This window comes from Mustela erminea, chromosome 16, assembly GCF_009829155.1.
Source record: "Mustela erminea isolate mMusErm1 chromosome 16, mMusErm1.Pri, whole genome shotgun sequence".
Taxonomy (NCBI): Eukaryota; Metazoa; Chordata; class Mammalia; order Carnivora; family Mustelidae; genus Mustela; species Mustela erminea.
In genome coordinates, this window is record NC_045629.1 from 48,548,692 (window position 1) to 48,567,299 (window position 18,608).

The following is an 18,608-nucleotide window of genomic DNA, read 5'->3' on the forward strand; positions in this document are numbered from 1 at the left end:
AACATATAATGTATTATTAGCCCCAGGGGTACAGGTCTGTGAATCTCCAGGTTTACACACTTAACAGCACTCACCATACCACATACTCTTCCTGATGTCCATAACCCCACCACCCTCTCCCTACCCTCTTCCCCCAGCCCCTCTCAATTTTTTGTGATATTAAGAGTCTCTTATGGTTTGTCTCCCTCTGATCCCATCTTGTTTCATTTATTCTTTTTCCTACTCCCCAATCCCCAACGTTGCATCTCCACTTCCTCATTTCAGGGAGATCATATGATAGTTGTCTTTCTCTGATTGACTTATTTCGCTAAGCATAATACCCTCTAGTTCCATCCACGTCATCGCAAATGGCAAGATTTCATTTCTTTTGATGGCTGCATAGTATTCCATTGTGTATATATACCACATCTTCTTTATCCAGTCATCTGTTGATGGACATCTAGGTTCTTTCCATAGTTTGGCTATTGTGGACATTGCTGCTGTAAACATTTGGGTGCACGTGCCCCTTCTGATCCCTACGTTTGTATCTTTAGGGTAAATACCCAGTAGTGCAATTGCTGGGTCATAGGGTACCTCTATTTTCAACTTTTTGAGGAACATCCATGTTGTTTTCCAGAGTGGTTGCACCAGCTTGCATTCATCTTAGCCATTTTTTTTTTAAAGATTTTATTTATTTATTTGAAAGACAGAGATCACAAGAAGTCAGAGAAGCAGGCAGAGAGTGAGGAAGGGAAGCAGGCTCCCGGCTGAGCAGAGAACCCAATGTGGGGCTGGATCCCAGGACCTGGGATCATGACCTGAGCTGAAGGCAGAGGCTTTAACCCACTGAGCCAGCCAGGCACCACATCTAAGCCATTTTTAAGTGTAGAGTTCATTAGTGATATATTGACAAAAATCTCTGAATATAATAATGTCAATATAACTAAAAATCTCTGAATATAATAAAAAGTGTGCAATTCATTAGTGTTATATTCATATCATTGTGCAACCAATCTCCAGAACTTTTTTTTTTATCTTATAGAGCTGAAACTCTACACTCATTAAACAATAGTTCTCCATTTCTCCCTCCCCTCAGCTCCTAGCAACTACCATTCTACTTTCTGTTTCATAAGTTTGACCAATCTAAATACCTCATATCAGTGGAAGTTTAATTTCAATTTTTATTTGTATATTGCAAGTCTATAGTTATCTAATTGATCTTTTATATTGACCTTGTATCCTGTGATCTTCTTAAATTTACAAATTAGTTCTAGTAGCTTTTTTGTAGATTTATTGGGTTTTCTTTTTTTAACTAATTTTTTAAAAAAGATTTTATTTATTTATTTGACTGAGAGAGATGACAGGTAGGCAGAGAGGCTGGCAGAGAGAGAGGGGGAAGCAGGGTCCCCACTGAGCAGAGAGCCCAATGCAGCTCGATCCCAGGACCCTGAGATTATGACCTGAGCCGAAAGCAGAGGCTTAACCCACTGAGCCACCCAGGTGCCCCCAGCCATTCGCTATTAAGTATAGTGTTGGCTTTAGATTTTATGACATGACCCTTTATAAAGTGGAGCAGTGTCCCTTCTATTCCTTGTATGATGAGAATTTTTACATGAATGGGTGTAGAGTTTTATGAAGTGCTTTTCCTGCATTTATTGAGAGGAATATAAGATTTCCTTTGTAGTCATTAATAAGGTAAATTATGTACTCTGTTTTCAAATGCTATACCAGCTTGCCTTCGAGGATAAACTCTATTTAGTCGTGCTGTATCTTTTTTATATATTGCTGGACTTAATTTGCTAAAATTTTGTGAAGGATTTTTTGTGTATACAACCATGAGAGATATTAGCCTGTAGTTTTCTTGTAATGTCTGGTTTGAGTAATGGGGTAATGCTGGCAGCATAGAATATGAATTGGGAAGTGTTCTCTCTTCTTAAATTTTCTAGGAAAGTTTGTGTGTGATTGGTATTATTTCTTCCTTGAATATTTTCCCGGAATTCACCACTGATGCCATCTGGGCCTCACCTTTTCATTGTAAGAAAGGTTTTGACGCTTAATTACATTTCCGTAACAGATACAGTGCTGCTTAGGTCCTCCTTAGAGTTCTCTCTCTGGCTCCCTCCTCTTGGATATTTTGCATCCCAGATCCGTTGTAATCTTTGCCTCCCTGAAGCCTGAGCTGTGTTCTTTTGGATTCAGTGAGACCACAGGGCTGTTTGGGTTTCTGTTCCCTGTGCTATAGCCTGGAAATTATGGGCAGTAAATTGGGGCCAGTGCAGGTCCCAATCCCTCCTTTGTTTCCTTTCTTTCAAGGATCATTTTCCCGTGCTACCTGTTGTCCCATGTCTGAAAACCACAGTTTCATATATTTACCAGTTTTCTAGAGTTTAAGCGGGATGGCAGATCCAGTCTCTATTACTCCATCAGGACCAGGAGGAGATGTCCCTTTATTGATTTTCTGTCCATGTGTTCCTTATTTATGAGTAATAGTTCTGTTGCATATATTCTAAATTTTCCTTTGTCATTAGTCTTTTAAATCTTGTGTGTGGTGTTTTTCATGTTTATTCATTAAAAAAAAACTTTTTCCCTTGGTTTTATCCCTTATGTTTTCTTGCATTTATACTTGAGAAAGCTTCCTCTCCACCAGATGCATATTTACCTATATTTTCTGAGTTCTTTTGTGGTTTCATTTTGCTTAATAAATAACCTTTTTAAAACATATTTTTATTTATTTATTTGGCAGAGACAGAGTGAGAAAGGGAACACAAGCAGGGGGAGTAGGAGGGGGGAAGCAGGCTTCCCCTCCGTCGAGCAGGGAGCCCAATGTGGGGCTCGATCCCAGGACCGCGGGATCATGACCCGAACCAAAGGCAGACACCTAACGACTGAGCCATCCAGGTGCCCCAAGAAATAACTTCTTAAAACAGATTCTAGAGCAACAGGGTTTTTTTTGTTGTTGTTGTTGTTGTTTTTTTTTAATTTATTTATTGTCAGAGAGAGAGCACAGGCAGACAGAGTGGCAGGCAGAGGCAGAGAGAGAAGCAGGCTCCCTGCTGGACAAGGAGCCCGATGCGGGACTCAATCCCAGGACCCCGGGATCATGACCTGAGCCGAGACAGCGGCTTAACCGACAGAGCCACCCAGGTGTCCCTGGAGCAACAGTTTTTTGTTTTACTTTACTTTATTAATATATTAATTTACTTTATTAATGTATTACATTTGAAAACATTTGAAGACAGTTTTTTTTTTAAGATTTTATTTATTTATTTGACAGGAGAGAGAGAGTTCACAAGTAGGCAGAGAGGCAGGCAGAGAGAGAGGAGGAAGCAGGCTCCCTGCTGATCAGAGAGCCTGGTGTGGGACTCGATCCTATTATCCTGGGATCATGACCTGAGCTGAAGTCAGAGGCTTTAACCCACTGAGCCACCCAGGCACCCCATTTGAAGACACTTTGGGGGAATATGCATTCTCTAACCCAGAATGCTATGTTTTTTTAAACTTTTGGCTTTATCAGGGTGCCTGGGTGGCTCAGTCGGTTAAGCGTCTGCCTTCGGCTCAGGTCATGATCCCAGGGTCCTGGGATTGAGTCCCTGCATCAGGCTCCTCGCTCAGCAGGGAGCCTGCTTCTCCCTCCCCTGTACTGCTCCCCCTGCTTGTACACTGTCTCTCTCTCTTTCTCTCTGTCAAATATATAAATTAATAAAATCTTTAAAAAAATAAACTTTCTGCTTTCTCATTTTGCTATTTACTGACTTGAAATTGGAAACCTGGTAATTAATCTACAAGTTAAAAAGACAGTTTGTGTCCAGAGTTCTTTGACTTTATTGTCTGGGGAGTAACAGCATAGTTTTAGTTGCAGAAGCTGCTTTTTTTCAGTTGCATATTCTTTTTCAGTCACCTCTTGACTTCGCCTCTTCTCCCTTTCTTTCATGCTTCTCCCTGCCACTTCTCCCTCTGCCCCCATTCTCTTTCTTACTCTTTGTCCTCCTCTGTAATGGCTCCTCTTCCTTTTTACCTTTCTCCTCTTACTGTTTTTCTGTTCTTTCTCCTTCTTTCACCTCTTTGCTCCCATTTTGTTCCCCTGCCTCCTGCACAATTAGGACAGATAGTATAGTTTAGTGCTGTATCATGGCGCCTAATTTAATGAGACCTTCACCGTATAGCTGCTGAATAACAATAATAGAATTTCACAGATAACAAGTCTCTCACTCAATTTCTTCCTAGAACCTGTGACAATGCAGTTTAATAAACATGATTATGAACCTATTACGTGCCAGACACTGTGCTAGGTTCCTGAATCACAAAGAGGAGACTAAGACATAGGTTCTACCCTCATGGAACTTACAGAAATGTGAGAGAGATGAACAGTACATGGATTATTTTAAATCTCTGTTAAAACATGGAGGAGGAACATTTCTAGCCCAACCAGGCAGTTCAGGGAAAGCTTGTTGGAAGGGTTGAGAGTAAACTTGCGAAATAATAGAAGAAGGAAGGGCAGCACAGATATGCATAATTTTACTGAATTGCACATTTGAAAGTGGTGAAGATGATCAATTTTGTTTTGTGTATTTTACCACAATTTAAAAGCATAGTAGAAGGGCATCTCAGGTAGAATCCATGACCAAATTGTCACCCAAAATATGGACCCATAGGAAATGATGATAATGTATAATTCTAACACCTGGTTAATTACTTCAAACTGTATGTTTATCTTCTTCTTTCTCCTGCTTCTCAGAGTTGGGTTTCGGAAATTAAAAAAGACGAAAATAAAATGCACTTTCATGAAACTGAAGCATCTCCAGCAATGGAAGATCATTTGCCTCCAGTTCGTGGTTCAAACAGCTGTGTTCATGTTAGTAAGGTAGGCTATTTTGGGGTGAGGTGTGAGGGGGGGGGCAGAAGATTGTTTTTGGCTAAGAGAGCTAATGTTTAATCAGAATAACCACAGTGTGATGTCCTCCGAGAGCTGGGGATTATCTTGAAACTGACGGCATGCTGTTGTCTTCTCCAGGAGGCTGTTTCATCACTTGGAGATCCAGATGAAACCGCCTTTCCCTTTGAAGGCTTGCTTCTTGGGCTCACTGCCTTTTCTCATTTTTTCTTTTGTTATGACTTCTGTTCTTCTCTGACCAGTTTTGATGAGCACATAAGATTCAATTTAGTGGGGGCACGTGGATGCCTCTGCCTTCGGCTCGGGTCATGATCCCAGGGTCCTGGGATTGAGCCCTGCACTGAGCTCTCTGCTCGGCGGGGAGCCTGCCCCCCCCACCTGACTCTCTGTCTACTTGTGATCTCTGTCTGTGAAATAAATAAATAAAATCTTAAAAAAAAAAAAAAAAGATCCAATTCAGTTGGAAAGAATTTCAGGGAATACTTTTGTCTGTCCAGTGAAGATGTAGAAGAAATAGTTATTACTTGATGAACTCGGGATTTAAAGTATTAAACAGATACTCTGAATCTGCTGAAGATGTCATTCCTCTGTTTACTGCATATTATTCCAGCCCCTTATGACGATTTCTCTGTGGCTGATCCCTATTTTGTCATGTAGACCTTTCCTTTTTTACCCATGGGTTCCGTAGAGAAGGGACCTGTTGGGAGTCCCAGGTCCATTTATACTTAACTTCAAGTTAAAACTGAGCTTCCGGCCAGAAGATCTACCTGACCCTCTTGTTCCAGAATCTACCCATTGTGTCCTGGGCATTGGGAGCCTCTGGCCTTTCATGTGGACCCCACATTCCGTTCCCTCTGCCCTACTTTTTTCTTTTATTCCTATCATTTCTGAAAGATTGCCTATTCAAGTCTCTTCATTCTGGGTTAACTTACTCTTTTTATTTTCATTTCTTCTTTGAATACTCAGTTTTATTTAAAAAAAATCCATAGCTCCTCATTATACTACTCGCTAATAATTTACCTTCCTGCATCTTTTTCCTCCCCATTAAGAATTGCTCATGTAAATGAGGTACACTGTAATCCTCAAAAAGGATGCCACTATCTGTCATCAATATATTTCTATTTATTGAACACCCATTTTTTGTTAAGTCTGTGCCCTGAATATATAACAGGAGGTTATAGTTCCATGGGATAGAGAGAATAGTGGTACAGTGATTCCCAAAGCATAATTTATGGGCCCTGGTTCTCCCAGAGATCCTTCCAGAGGGTCTGGAAAGTCAATGCTATGTTTAAAAATAATGCTACTGCTTTGTTCTTTTCACTGCATTGACATTTGTATTGAGGGTGAAGCTGTCGGGCCTTAGCATGAATCAAGGCAGTGAGTGGCGCCAAACTGGGCTGGTAGTCGCTGTTTTCTCCACGGCTCCCTATTTATAGTCAAAAACCCCCATCTGTCTTAAAAATGTCTTTGATGAAACAATAAAACGTATTTAAAACGTTTTTATTTAAAACGTATTTAACGTATTGTTAAGTCTTGAGTCTTGAGGACACCTCTTTCTAATATTCTGTGTGACAGAAGTATTCAAAAAGCACTTGACTGTGAGGTAAAACCTGGCACTTATTTCGAGAGGCAAGACTCGTGTAAATGAGTTGTCAGCTGAACCAGCTCTTTCCCAGAACAGGTTTAACCGGAAAGAGCGACTGACAGACAAATTATAGTTATTCAGACTTGGGTTTTTGACAAACGTTGTATTGAAAATGAATGAAGTGGGCCTGTCATTTTAAGGAAAACAACTGGCAGTGTCTTTTCCCAGTGAGAAAATCTGAGCTTTTCATCACAATTTAAGAGTATTTCATGTTCTTCTGCGGCTCTTAAATACCTGCTTGTAACAAAAAGTTTCCCCTAAAGGGGATACTTAAAGACTCTTCTGATGAGCTTGATGAAGATATTAATGGAGGGGCACCTCGGTAGCTCAGTGGGTTAAGCCTCTGCCTTCGGCTCAGGTCATGGTCTCAGCGTCCTGGGATTGAGCCCCACGTCAGGCTCTCTGCTCAGCACAGAGCCTGCTTCCCCTCTCTCTCTCTGCCTGCCTCTCTGCCTATTTGTGATCTCTCTCTCTCTCAAATAAATAAAATCTTTAAAAAAAAGATATTAATGGATAAGATTTTTAAATTGTATAATGAAATATATGTGTGTTTGGAAGATCTGTGTAACTTTGGATGACCACACCCAGTGTTACAAAATTGTGCATGAGTAAACAACCCATTCAAACTGGTTTCAGATTGTGACTGACTTTTAAGAAACCATTTAAGAAACTGTTGATGAGCATTATGGCTCTTGTTTGCTTTCCTCCCATTTTCCACAAGTGCTTGGAGTGGGCCTGCAACCTAGGCTGGGCCAATGAATAGCACCAAGCTAGTGCTTGTTCAGGGACGGGTGCATGACCCAAGCTAGGGAATGCCGAGTCCTTCCCGGGATTTCTCTAACTAAAGGTGGAGAGAAGAGTCACTCTCCTTCTTTCTGGTTGGGAGGCCTGTGAGGTTAGAATCCTGTACTGCCTGTGGCCACTGTGCCTACTATATGGGAAAAGCAAGTAGCCAGTGGGGAGAAAGTGATATCTGTGGGCAGAAAGAAGCAGACACTAGGGACAGGGGGAGAGTGGGAGAGCTGGGGAGAGAGAGTATACAATCCTTTAGCTAGTAGTACACCTGCAATTTCATCAATTTGGTTATGTAAGCCAATAGTTTATTTTTTTTTAAGATTTTATTTATTTGTCAGAGAGAGAGTGAGCACACAGGCAGGCAGAGTGGCAGGAAGAGGAGGCAGAGAGAAACGGGCTTGCCAGTGAGCAAGGAGCCCAGTTCGGGACTTGATCCCAGGACCCTGGAATCATGATCTGAGCTGAAGGCAGATGCTTAACGGACTGAGCCACCTGGGTGTCCTAGTTTATTCTTTTTAAATAGGATTAGTCCAAGTCGGGTGTCTTTTGTTGCAAACAAAATATCTCCAATACAGCAAAGTAGTTATTCTTATTTCTCCAATGGCTAGGGTTTGTTTTTTGTTTTTGTTTTTGTTGTAAGATTTTATTTATTTGTCTGAGAGAGAGAGAGCACAAGCTGTGGGAGCAGCAGGCAGAGGGAGTAGTGGCTTCCCACTGACCAGGGAATCCAATGTGGGACTCACCTCCAGAACTCTGGGGTCAGGACCTGAGCCAAAAGCAGACATTAACCAACTGACCCACGCAGGCATCCCTCCAATACCTAGGTTTTAAAAGAATGGATGATAGTTGGTTATGTTTTTATTATAAGAAAATTGCTAAAAAATCACATTTCATACATGTGAGTTTTTAAATCTTATATACATACTTAAAGTCCAATAGATTGCTCCCAGAATTAACTACCGATTTAAAATCCTTTTTAATGTGCTGTATGTTAATAGTTACAGTACTTGAATTGTTATAACTTCAAGAGGACCTATTTTTCTTATCCACTCAGTTAGTATATCTTAATTCAATCCTTCACACTGTATTTATCATAAAACCTGCTAATCTTAAATATGTCTCATAAAATACTCTTTTATTCTCTCAGGAAAAATATTCTAATACCAGACGACCTAAAAAGAAAATTCCGAGGGATTATGCAGAATGGGATAAGTATGTTTTATATTTCATAATACAAAATTTGTGACTGAAAAATTCTCTACCATAAAATATTATAGTAACTTCTTAATTTTTGTAAGTCTGAACATATCAAGACTGCCAAGTTACTTCTGGTAGAGTACTAAGAGTATCCGGTGTAAGTAATGAACAACAGTTGGAAGGAAGGCAGGCAGGAGCAAGCCCCAAGTGGAAACCACCCTTAAAAGGAGTCCTCCAATGTTCCCCGCCCCCCCCCATGATAGATGACAAAAACCTGATTGGATGAAAGACCCATCTCGGTTAACCAGGTTAAAACAGCCCGCTGGCAAGTCCATAAAAATCCCTAGATGTAGACACTCCAGGTTACAACCCTCTCAAGTCCCTCCCTTTTCAGGAGCTTTGTACTATCCCTCAATAGCTCAATAAATGTTGCTTTGCTGCCCACCACTCTTCCTCTGGTCTACCCCTTGATTTTTCATAGTGGCATGACCAAGAACTGTGGACACGGAGGGAAAAGAAATCCCGTAACATAAGCACTTTTGATCTAATTTTTTCATTAAATAAATATCTACAGCATCCTTTCATTTATAAAAGCAACCAAAAATAATTCAGGTAATCCTATGCCCATCAAAAATAAAAAGGAACAAAAACTTTAAGTCGAGATAAATTAGTCGCAATTTTAATGACAAAGTTCTGATTAATTTTGAAGTCCTCACTTGAATTACGTGGTTTCTAAGAGCAAATACAGACGATTTATAATATGAACCTGTTATGCATTTTTAGAATATGTCTCTAAAGGCACAGTGGTATGACATAAGACTATCAATAATAAATTTAATTTCCTTGCTTGTTTTGTACATTTTTTGTTTTTTTTTCTTTCGTTAAGGTTTGATGTGGAAAAGGAATGTTCAAAAATTGATGAAGATTACAAAGAAAAAACTATAGTAAATAACAAGTCACATTTGTCTAAAATTGAGACAAGAATAGACACAGCAGGTAATTGGGAAAAAATAAGAATAATTTCATAGTTTTCACATTTTCAAAATTATAATAAAAACTATCAAACTAGATAAACTTCTCTTTAAGCGCTATAGATTTCCATTAAAAAAAAGTTTATGGATTTTCTCCTAGAGTTGACCACTTCTAACAAATTCAGTTTCATCCTTTAACTACTTAATTTTATATGAGTAATAGTTACACTACTTAAATTTAGTAAGACTCAAAAATATAAACCTAGTTTTTAACTATAATTTTTCTTTATATTTTTCAAATTGTTTTTTCCCAGTCCCCCCCCCTTTTTTTTTTGGCCTCAAAACAAAATGATATGGCATTTATTTGTTTTCACTCAAAGTCCATAGGTGTATAGCACCTTTAAAGTGAAATACAGGGGTGCCTGGGTGGCTAAGTGTGTTGGGCCTTTACCTTGGCTCAGGTCATGATCCCAGGGTCCTGGAATCAAGCCCCATGTCGGACTCTCTGCTCAGCATGGGGCCTGCTTCCCCTCTCTCTGCCTGCCTCTGTGCCTACTTGTGATCTCTGTCTGTCAAATAAATAAATTAAATCTTTAAAAAAAGATAAAGTGAAATACAACCAATAATAATTTAAAAAATTTAAACCCTCCCAAATTGTGAATTATTTAAGGAAACATTTCCTAAACAGGAAATGTTTCTTTTATTTACTTCACAAATGACTGTTTCTGTTAAAATAAGCATTTTTGGATTTAAACTTTTTAAAAATTCTGTTCAATTTTATTTTTATTTCTAGGTCTAACTGAGAAGGAAAAGACTTTTCTTGCTACTCATGAAAAGGAAAAAGGAAATGAAGCTTTTAACTCAGGGGACTATGAAGAGGCTGTGATGTATTATACTAGGTGAGCAGATTTTTGTTGTTGTTTCTGTTACCTTTCTTTTTTTTTTAAGCAGGCTTCACACCCAAAATGAAGCTTGGACCTGGAGATCAAGAGTTGCGTGCTTTACCAACTGAGCCAGCCAGGAACCCCTTGTTGTGGTTTAAACTTGCCATTTAAAAAACATGATAATGTTTATATTTAATCATTGAAATGATATAAATAAGTTAAAAAGTCTGTGTCCGAATTACTGAAGATATTATAATTATGATTTACCATAAATTCACTTGTGTTTGCCTTATTTTTCAATACTTTTCTCAACCTCTTAAGCTCCCTGATCCCCAGTTTTGACAGAGGTCCCAACTTTCCCATTTTCCAGAGAAAATAGAAGCCATCTGAATGGAACGTGACAGAAAGTTCATATAGTATAGAGCGTAAGAACTCAGGCTCTGCAGTTAGATTGCCTGGATCTAATCCTGGTACTTAATGATGCTACCTCCCACCACAGGGCCTTTGCATATGCTGGGTCTGCTGTGTAGAAATTCTTTCCTCTTCTCATTATCTAGTTAATTCACATTTACCTTAAGATCTCATCCTATGCTTCACTTCTTTGGGGAAGTCTTCCTTTACCTCCCCGACAAGGCTAAGTCTCCACCCTACTCTACTCCTCCCCACCTCTGACTCCCAGTTTATAGGCTCTTAGTTAGAGCTGTCTTGCCTCTCCTTTGTGGTACTTGTTGAAGGTACAGTTTAAATTTGTGTATTTTGATAGTAACTGGACTGTAAACTCTGTCAGAGCAGAGTGGCCTTATCAGTTTTCTTATAACTTTATATCCCCAGGCCCAATAAAGGACCTGGTTCATAGTAGATGTTTAATAAATACTTATATGGACTTTTAAAAAATAAACATTTTATTTATTTATTTGAGAGAGGGAGAGCATGAGCGGGGAGAGGGGGAGAGGGAGAGGGAGAATCAGTTTCCCTGCTGAGCAGAGAGCCCAGTGTGGGGCTCAACCCCAGGACCCCGAGATCCTGACTTGAGCTGAAGGCAGACACTTAACTGACTGAGCCACTCAGGTGTCCACTTATGTGCACTTTTGAAGCTCTTAACAGGAAACAAAAAGTAGACTAATTTCCTAAATTATTGTTACAAACTCATTGTGCTTATAGAATCCCTTACGCTATGTTAGAAATAAACTCTCTATGATCTTTTTTTCACCTTTGGAAGGAAGATTTTTTTCTTCAATGTTGCTTCTCTACAGAAGTTTGTTTCCCCTATTTAAATGAACATGCAAGGTAAAAAGGCTATTAATCTGTCTCTCACTCAGTATTTGTCTTCCCTTTTCACGCAGGTGGAAATCAGCTTGATGCTGTTCTCTCTCTTCTTGTAGATTTCCACCAGTAGAGAATCTCTTAGTCTATTACAGGGAGCATAATTTTTCCTCTTTTAAGAAATCAGAATGGTGAACAGTTAAAGCAGCATAGCAGTAAGGAAACTCAACTGCCACTTTCTGACCCTAGGCAGTTTCTTTGCCTCTCTGGCCTCGGTTTCCTCAATGTGATGAGGTTGTTACAGTGCCTAATTTAGAGCTGCTGTGAGGATTTAATAAAACAACACAAAGACAGGATAACTTGGTGGCAGTGACAGCAGGTGCTGGAGTACACTGGGTTTGAGTCCTCCCTCTCATTTACTAGCCTGTGGCCTCGGGCATGCTGCTTAGCCTTTCTATCATAGCTGTTTTTCTCATCTGTAAGGTAGGAAGAGCAGTAATACCTCCTTCATGGATTGTAGTGAGTATTAAAGGAGTGTGGTATTTGTGCCAGGCATGTGGGAGGTACTCAGTGTCAGGTACTTGTATTAGTCATTCTTGTATTGTCTGTCTTTGGTCTCTACCCAACCATGTGATTTCTTTATATTCATCTTTAATGATCTTAGTAAATTGCTACTTTTTGTGGCTTTTTTCCCTTTTCATTTTCTATTTTTTTTTCCAGCTTTATAAAATTCAGTGCACTGATCCCCTTATCTTTCCTATACTTAGGAATGCATTATTTCACAGCACTCCAAATCAACTTATTAAGCAATACCAGGGGAGGTTTTAAGTCCTTCTTTTCATCAGTTATTTGGCTTTCATACCCTTAATGTAACAAAATTTCTTAAAGTCTGTACTCCTCAGTAAATATACTCTCTCCTTCCATTAACTTTTTCTGATTAAATTGTGATCATTTCCTTAGAATTAAGTCTAGTTTTAGATTACAAACTGAACTCTTCTTTTTAGATTACAAAGTAAACTCACCATAGCAACTTAATATAGGATATTAGTTGTGGCTGATTGCTCCATTTTTTTTGGTACTAGGAAATTGTCCCCGAGGTGTCAAAATAATGTATTTGATATTTGATGTTAACTAATATTTTTTTTATGAGATCTGTGGGTATGTAGCTTACTTCTATAGCCAGAGTCAACCTTAAACTGCTTAACTGAATGTTCAACATCTGTCTAAATATTGATTCAGTGTGTCTACAGAGCTATATTTTATTATACTTGATGATGTCGGCTGTATAGTTTGCTAGAGCTGCCATTACAAAGTGCCACAGGTTGAGGGGCTCAAAAAGCAGAAATTTATTTTCTCACTGTGTGGAGGCTGCAAATCTGAGATCAAGGTGTCAATAGGGCTGGTATCTTCTGAGTCCTCTCTTCTTGGCCTGTAGGTAGCCATCTTCTCTCTCTGTCTGCAAGTGGTCTTTCCTCGGCATGTGTCTCTGACATAATCTCCTCCTTCAATAAGGACACCAGTCATAATGGATGAGGGTACACCCTCATGACCTCATTTTAACTTAATCATCTCTTTAAACTCAATCTCCAAATACAGTTATATTCAGAGCTGCTTGGGGTGAGGACTTCAGCATATGAGTTTGGGGGACACAGCTGTACCCGTAACACAGGCTATAATTGTTTTCACAATTTTAGCTGAGTTTATCTATCTACTTAGGTTTTCCACTGGTCTATTTTTGCCAATAAGTGTCTCTTTTGTAGGAGTATATCCGTGCTCCCCACTGTGGTGGCCTATAACAACCGTGCTCAAGCAGAACTCAAACTACAGAACTGGAACAGTGCTTTCCGGGATTGTGAAAAGGTCTTGGAGTTAGAACCTGGAAACTTGAAAGGTAAAAAACATTCACAGAGTGCTTTAAATTTATGTCAGGATTTGTTAGACTATTTGTAGATACTCCTTACGATTATATTAAGCCTACTTCAAATACACTCTAATTTCTGTGAATCATCACTTTCATAAAGTTACTTTTAACTTCAAGTTTAACTTGGAATTTAAATTCCTGGCTATTTGTGTGAAGTAGTTAATAATCCCAGGAGATTAAATAAAATATATATGGTTTTAGAGAAAGATCTCAAGCTTATATTTGAACCATTGTTGGTTTTCTTTTTATCTTTCAGTTATTTTTATTGTGGTAAAATATATATAACATGAAACTTATCATCTTTATCATTTGTCAGTACAATTCAGTGGTGTTAAATGCATTCATATAGTTGTGCAGTTTTCACTATCCTCCGTTTCCAGAACTTTTTTTTTTTTAATCCTGCATGACTGACATGCTCTGCCTGTTAAACAATAATACTCTACTTTCCCCTCCCGCCAGTCTCTGACAACCACAATTCTCCTTTCTGTTTCTATGATTTTACAGTTCTAGGTATCTCATCTAAGTGGAATGATTCAGTATTTATCTTTTTGTTACTGGCTTGTTGAACTATCTTTTTATCTGAAAAATATCTAAGTGTAATTTAATACAAAATTTCTGACATTAATATAATAAGCCCTTGCTTGAGGTCTAGAACCTTCTGCCAGTAGCGTTTTGGGCATTTCCACCTACATGTCCATAGACATTTTATTTATTTATTTTTATTTATTTATTTGAGAGAGAGTGAACACAAGAGGGGTGAGGGGTAGAGGGAAAGGCAGTTTCCCTGCTGAGCAAGGAGCCTGATGGGGGGCTCGATCCCAAGACCCTGAGATCATGATCTGAGACGAAGGCAGCCGCTTAACTGATTGAGTCACCCAGATGCCCCTCCATAGACATTTTAAATTAAATGTGCCCAAAGCTAACTATATCTTTGTTTGGATTTCCTGTCTCAGTGGCTGCACAACCTTGCTGTGGTCTGAGCCTGACTATACAGGTCTAAGCTTGACTATACAAGTCAGACTCCGCTCTCTTTCTCTGTGATGGAGAAGGAATCACTCCACAAGGGAGCGGTGTAATTTGTAATACACTCTATTTCTTTAAATGTTACGGATTTGAGGAAGTGTAAACACTTACTTTTTTTTCACACGGAATGTACCCTTGGGTGCCTGTGAACATGGGTGTGCAGAAGCCATGGGCATGCTCAGGGGGGAGATCCTGGAACATCAGCCCAGTCATTGCCATGGATTGCCCTCCTTTTGCCAGCAAAATCCTCTTGCGCCTGTAATTTGTCTCTGTCACAGAATATGGCTGGGCTCCCCAGTTTTAGGAGGTGGCAAAAAAGTTTGGCAATCTCCTGATGGGCCCCCACCAACACTGTGCCAGATTCTTGACATGTATTAACTCCACTAATTTCACAATAGCTGAGTAGAGGTGCAGATACTATTGCTAGTACACTCAGTTTACAAAAGTGGGAACTCAGGCATAGAAAGATTAAGCATTTCACCCACAATCACACAGCTAGCGAATGGCAGACAGGACTCAGCACTGGGCAGTGGACTCCAGAGCCCACACTCAAGCACAGTGCTCATCTGCTACCAGAATGACTTTATGTTTCCACTTTTCCTTGTTTGAGTGATTTCAAAAGCACCAGAATCTTCACTATTTAAAAAACAAACTGGGGCTCCTGGGTGGCTCGGTGGGTTAACCCTCTGCCTTTGGCTTAGCTCATGATCTCAGGGTCCTGGGATGGAGTCCCGCATTGGGCTCTCTGCTCAGCAGGGAGCCTGCTTCCCCCTGCCTCTCTGCCTTCTTGTGATCTCTCCCTCTCTGTCAAATAAATAAATAAAATCTTTAAAAAAATAAATATATGAAAATAAAAAATAAAAAATAAAAAAATAAATAACAAACTGGATAGAGCCAAGTCTAGTAATGAGTAGGGCTAGAAAACATTAAGAAGTCTTATGTTGGCTTAAGTGAATAAATAATTTCCTTTTCAAAACTTTATGTTTAACTCAAAATATAATTATTCTAAATGCAGTGTGGTATTTCAGTTCAGCCTGGAACAGAAAAAGGCATTAGAGGAGAAACTAGTGAAACGCAACTCAAGCCTGTAGCTTAGTTAATAATAATATACCAATGTTAATTTCTTGGTTTTGGCAAATATTCCATAATTAGGTAAGAAGTTAGCATGAGGGAAAGCTGGAAGAAGGCATGTGAAAACTCTCTGTAGTATCTTTGCAGCTTTGCTATACATCTAAAATTATTTCAAAAATAAAAAGTTAAAAAAATGCTAACTGTTATGCCTACTTCTTTATGGATGTTCCCTTCTGAGTAGTAATAGTAATAGCTAAACTTGTACTTAAAGTATAGTATACAGTTTGGGTTAAATTTATGATAGTGATTTATCCTGTAGATTTTCATGGCTCATTCTATGTTGTAAGATAGCATATTAAAATATATTGGATATAAAACATAAAAAAATATATTGGATATAAATTTCTCGCTTTTCAGAATTTCTAAGCCTCATTCTTTTCAAAATAATAACTTACGATACGAAGTTCTCTGATAATACAGGGATAATGATGGGACTATAAAGGCATTCCTTATTAGTATTACTACTAAAATAATTCAGTAGTAAAAAGTAATTGTCAAATGATTTGAAATATACAGAAAATCTGACATAAATTACCAACGTGCTCAATTTCTGAACTGAGCCGACCTCATCGTCAGGATTCTGTCAGTTCCCTGTGTGAAATACCTTCTTCTAATCATTTTACAGGTTGCTATAAAGTCTTTGCTAATGGCTCATAGTCTGAGCCATCTGCCGGTCAGCAATGTACTAAATTTGAGTAAAGGATTTTCTCAATTTTCATAAAAGGCAAAATAATACTAGTGGTGATAATTAAGAGGAAAATGTTACTGTTTCTTGAAAAGCTTCCCAATATCACAGTCTGGCATGGTGCCTGTGAGGGTCGGGTCTCTCAGAGGTTGGAGGAGCTGGCAGGGCCTGGGGCTATTGGTTATGGGAGGGGACTATTGCCGGAGGCAGCCTCCGCCGTTTAACCCCAGTATCATTTTCTATACACACAACAGTATGAAAGTGGGTGTAATTAAGCTTTGCCCAATTGCACACTAAGCTATTCTATTTGTATTCTTCTACTTGAAAAATAGTCTCTCACCATGATACCACATGTTAAAAATACAACTTTTTTGGATAAATTTTCAGCTCTTCTGCGCCGTGCCACTACATATAAACATCAGAACAAGCTCCAGGAAGCTATAGAAGATTTGAATAAAGTACTGAATGTTGAACCTGATAATGAGTTGGCCAAAGTAAGTACAGAAAGTGATTCCTCACCTAATGCTATAGTTGTTCTTTTTTATTTTATTTTTTTCAGTTTTTAAAAAGATGTTGGGGCACCTGGGTGGCTCAGTCGTTAAGCATCTGCTTTCTTCTCGGGTCATGATCCCAGGGTCCTGGGATCGAGTCCCAAATTGGGCTCCCTGCTGGGCGGGGAGCCTGCTTCTCCCTCTCCCTTTGCCCCTGCTTGTGTTCCCTCTCTCGCTGTCTCTCTGTCAAATGAATAAATGAAATCTTAGGAAAAAAAGATTTTATTTCTTTGAGAGAGAGAGAGTGAGCTAGTGAGCGAGACAGCACAGCAGCAGGGAAGGAAGGAGAGGGAGAAGCAGACTCGCTGCTGAGCAGGGAGTCCAATTTGGGGCTTGATCCCAGGACTCTGGGATCATGACCTGAGCTGAAGGTCGATGCTTAATCAACTGAGCCACCTAGATGCCCAGTTATTTTATTTTTTTTTAAAGATTTTATTTATTTGACAGACAGAGATCACAAGTAGGCAGAGAGGCAGGCAGAGAGGCAGGCAGAGAGAGAGGGGGAAGCAGGCTCCCTGCTGAACAGAGAGCCCGATGCGGGACTCCATTCCGGGACCCTGGGATCATGACTTGAGCTGAAGCAGAGGCTTAAACCATTGAGCCACCCAAGCATCCGCAGTTATTATTTCTGTATTTGTTAAAATGACATCAGTCTTGTTGGATGAATGATGTTGAGAATTAGGTTACTGCTTTAAAAACTAGGTCTATCCCAAAAGAAAAGAAAACAAAACAAAACAAAAACTAGGTATATCCCAGAAATACCTGAAAGTGTTAATAGCTATTTGAAGTGGAAGAAAGCAGGCTCTGAAAATGTCCAAATCTCTAAGCCTACTTCTGAAGGACATTTATTTATTTAGATATGTAACATTGCTTATTATAAGGGTACTTGAGTTGATTTGACACGTTAATGTATTGCAATACGATCACAACTTAGCTTTAGCGAACACCTCTGTCACGTCACGTAATTATTACTATTTTTGTGTGTGTGGCAAGAACAATTAAGATCTCATCTCTTAGCAACTTGGAAGTTTAGAATACAGTCTTGCTGACTGCAATCTCTGTACCATACCTTAGCTCTCCAGGACTTGATCAACTACTAATTACAAGTTTGTATCTTTAAGCCTGTACCTTTCTGGCTCCTAGTAATAGTCATTCTACTTTCTGTTCTTATGAGCCTGTCTTTTTTAGATGTGACAAGTAGGTGATATCATACAACAGGAATATTTGATTTTCTCTTTCCTGAAGTGTTGTAGAAAATGCTTTCTCTGAGGCAATCTCAATGTATTATGCAGAGTGGTATAGAAGTTTCCTAGGTAGGATCAGATGCGCGCTCCGTGGCCACAGAAGAGTGCATGGTAAGCGTAGTGCCACTGAGGACATTCATAGCCTGACTGAGCAGACTGACTGAGGTATGCAGCCTGGGGGCTGTTTTGAGGCCTAACGACTAGCATTAAGTGTGAGCTGTGAGATTTTCCCCTACTTACAAATTAACAAGATGGTCTAGCAGAAGAGAAAAGACTTCTGGGTCAGACACAAAGGACTCTCATTCACACTACAGCAAACTGATGAGCTTCAAGGTTGTGTCAGCTTCCCTGGCCCCCAAGTCCCATGGGGGTGGTGCAAAGTGACCCAGATAGAGCTGCTCTCATAGGGTTTGTATCACAGCTGAGGA

The 18,608-nt window shown here is 39.4% G+C and overlaps 1 protein-coding gene across 3 annotated transcripts in view; it reads left to right on the forward strand.

Annotated features, from left to right (window-relative positions):
- Window positions 1-18,608, forward strand: part of SPAG1 (sperm associated antigen 1) — a 68,384-nt gene that overhangs the window by 8,873 nt on the left and 40,903 nt on the right. For all 3 annotated transcript variants that reach the window (XM_032316027.1, XM_032316029.1, XM_032316028.1), the window contains 6 exons: window positions 4,715-4,840; window positions 8,458-8,522; window positions 9,394-9,503; window positions 10,272-10,377; window positions 13,386-13,516; window positions 16,773-16,879. In XM_032316027.1, the coding sequence (XP_032171918.1) occupies window positions 4,715-4,840; window positions 8,458-8,522; window positions 9,394-9,503; window positions 10,272-10,377; window positions 13,386-13,516; window positions 16,773-16,879 (645 nt within the window). The remainder of the gene's footprint in view (window positions 1-4,714; window positions 4,841-8,457; window positions 8,523-9,393; window positions 9,504-10,271; window positions 10,378-13,385; window positions 13,517-16,772; window positions 16,880-18,608) is intronic.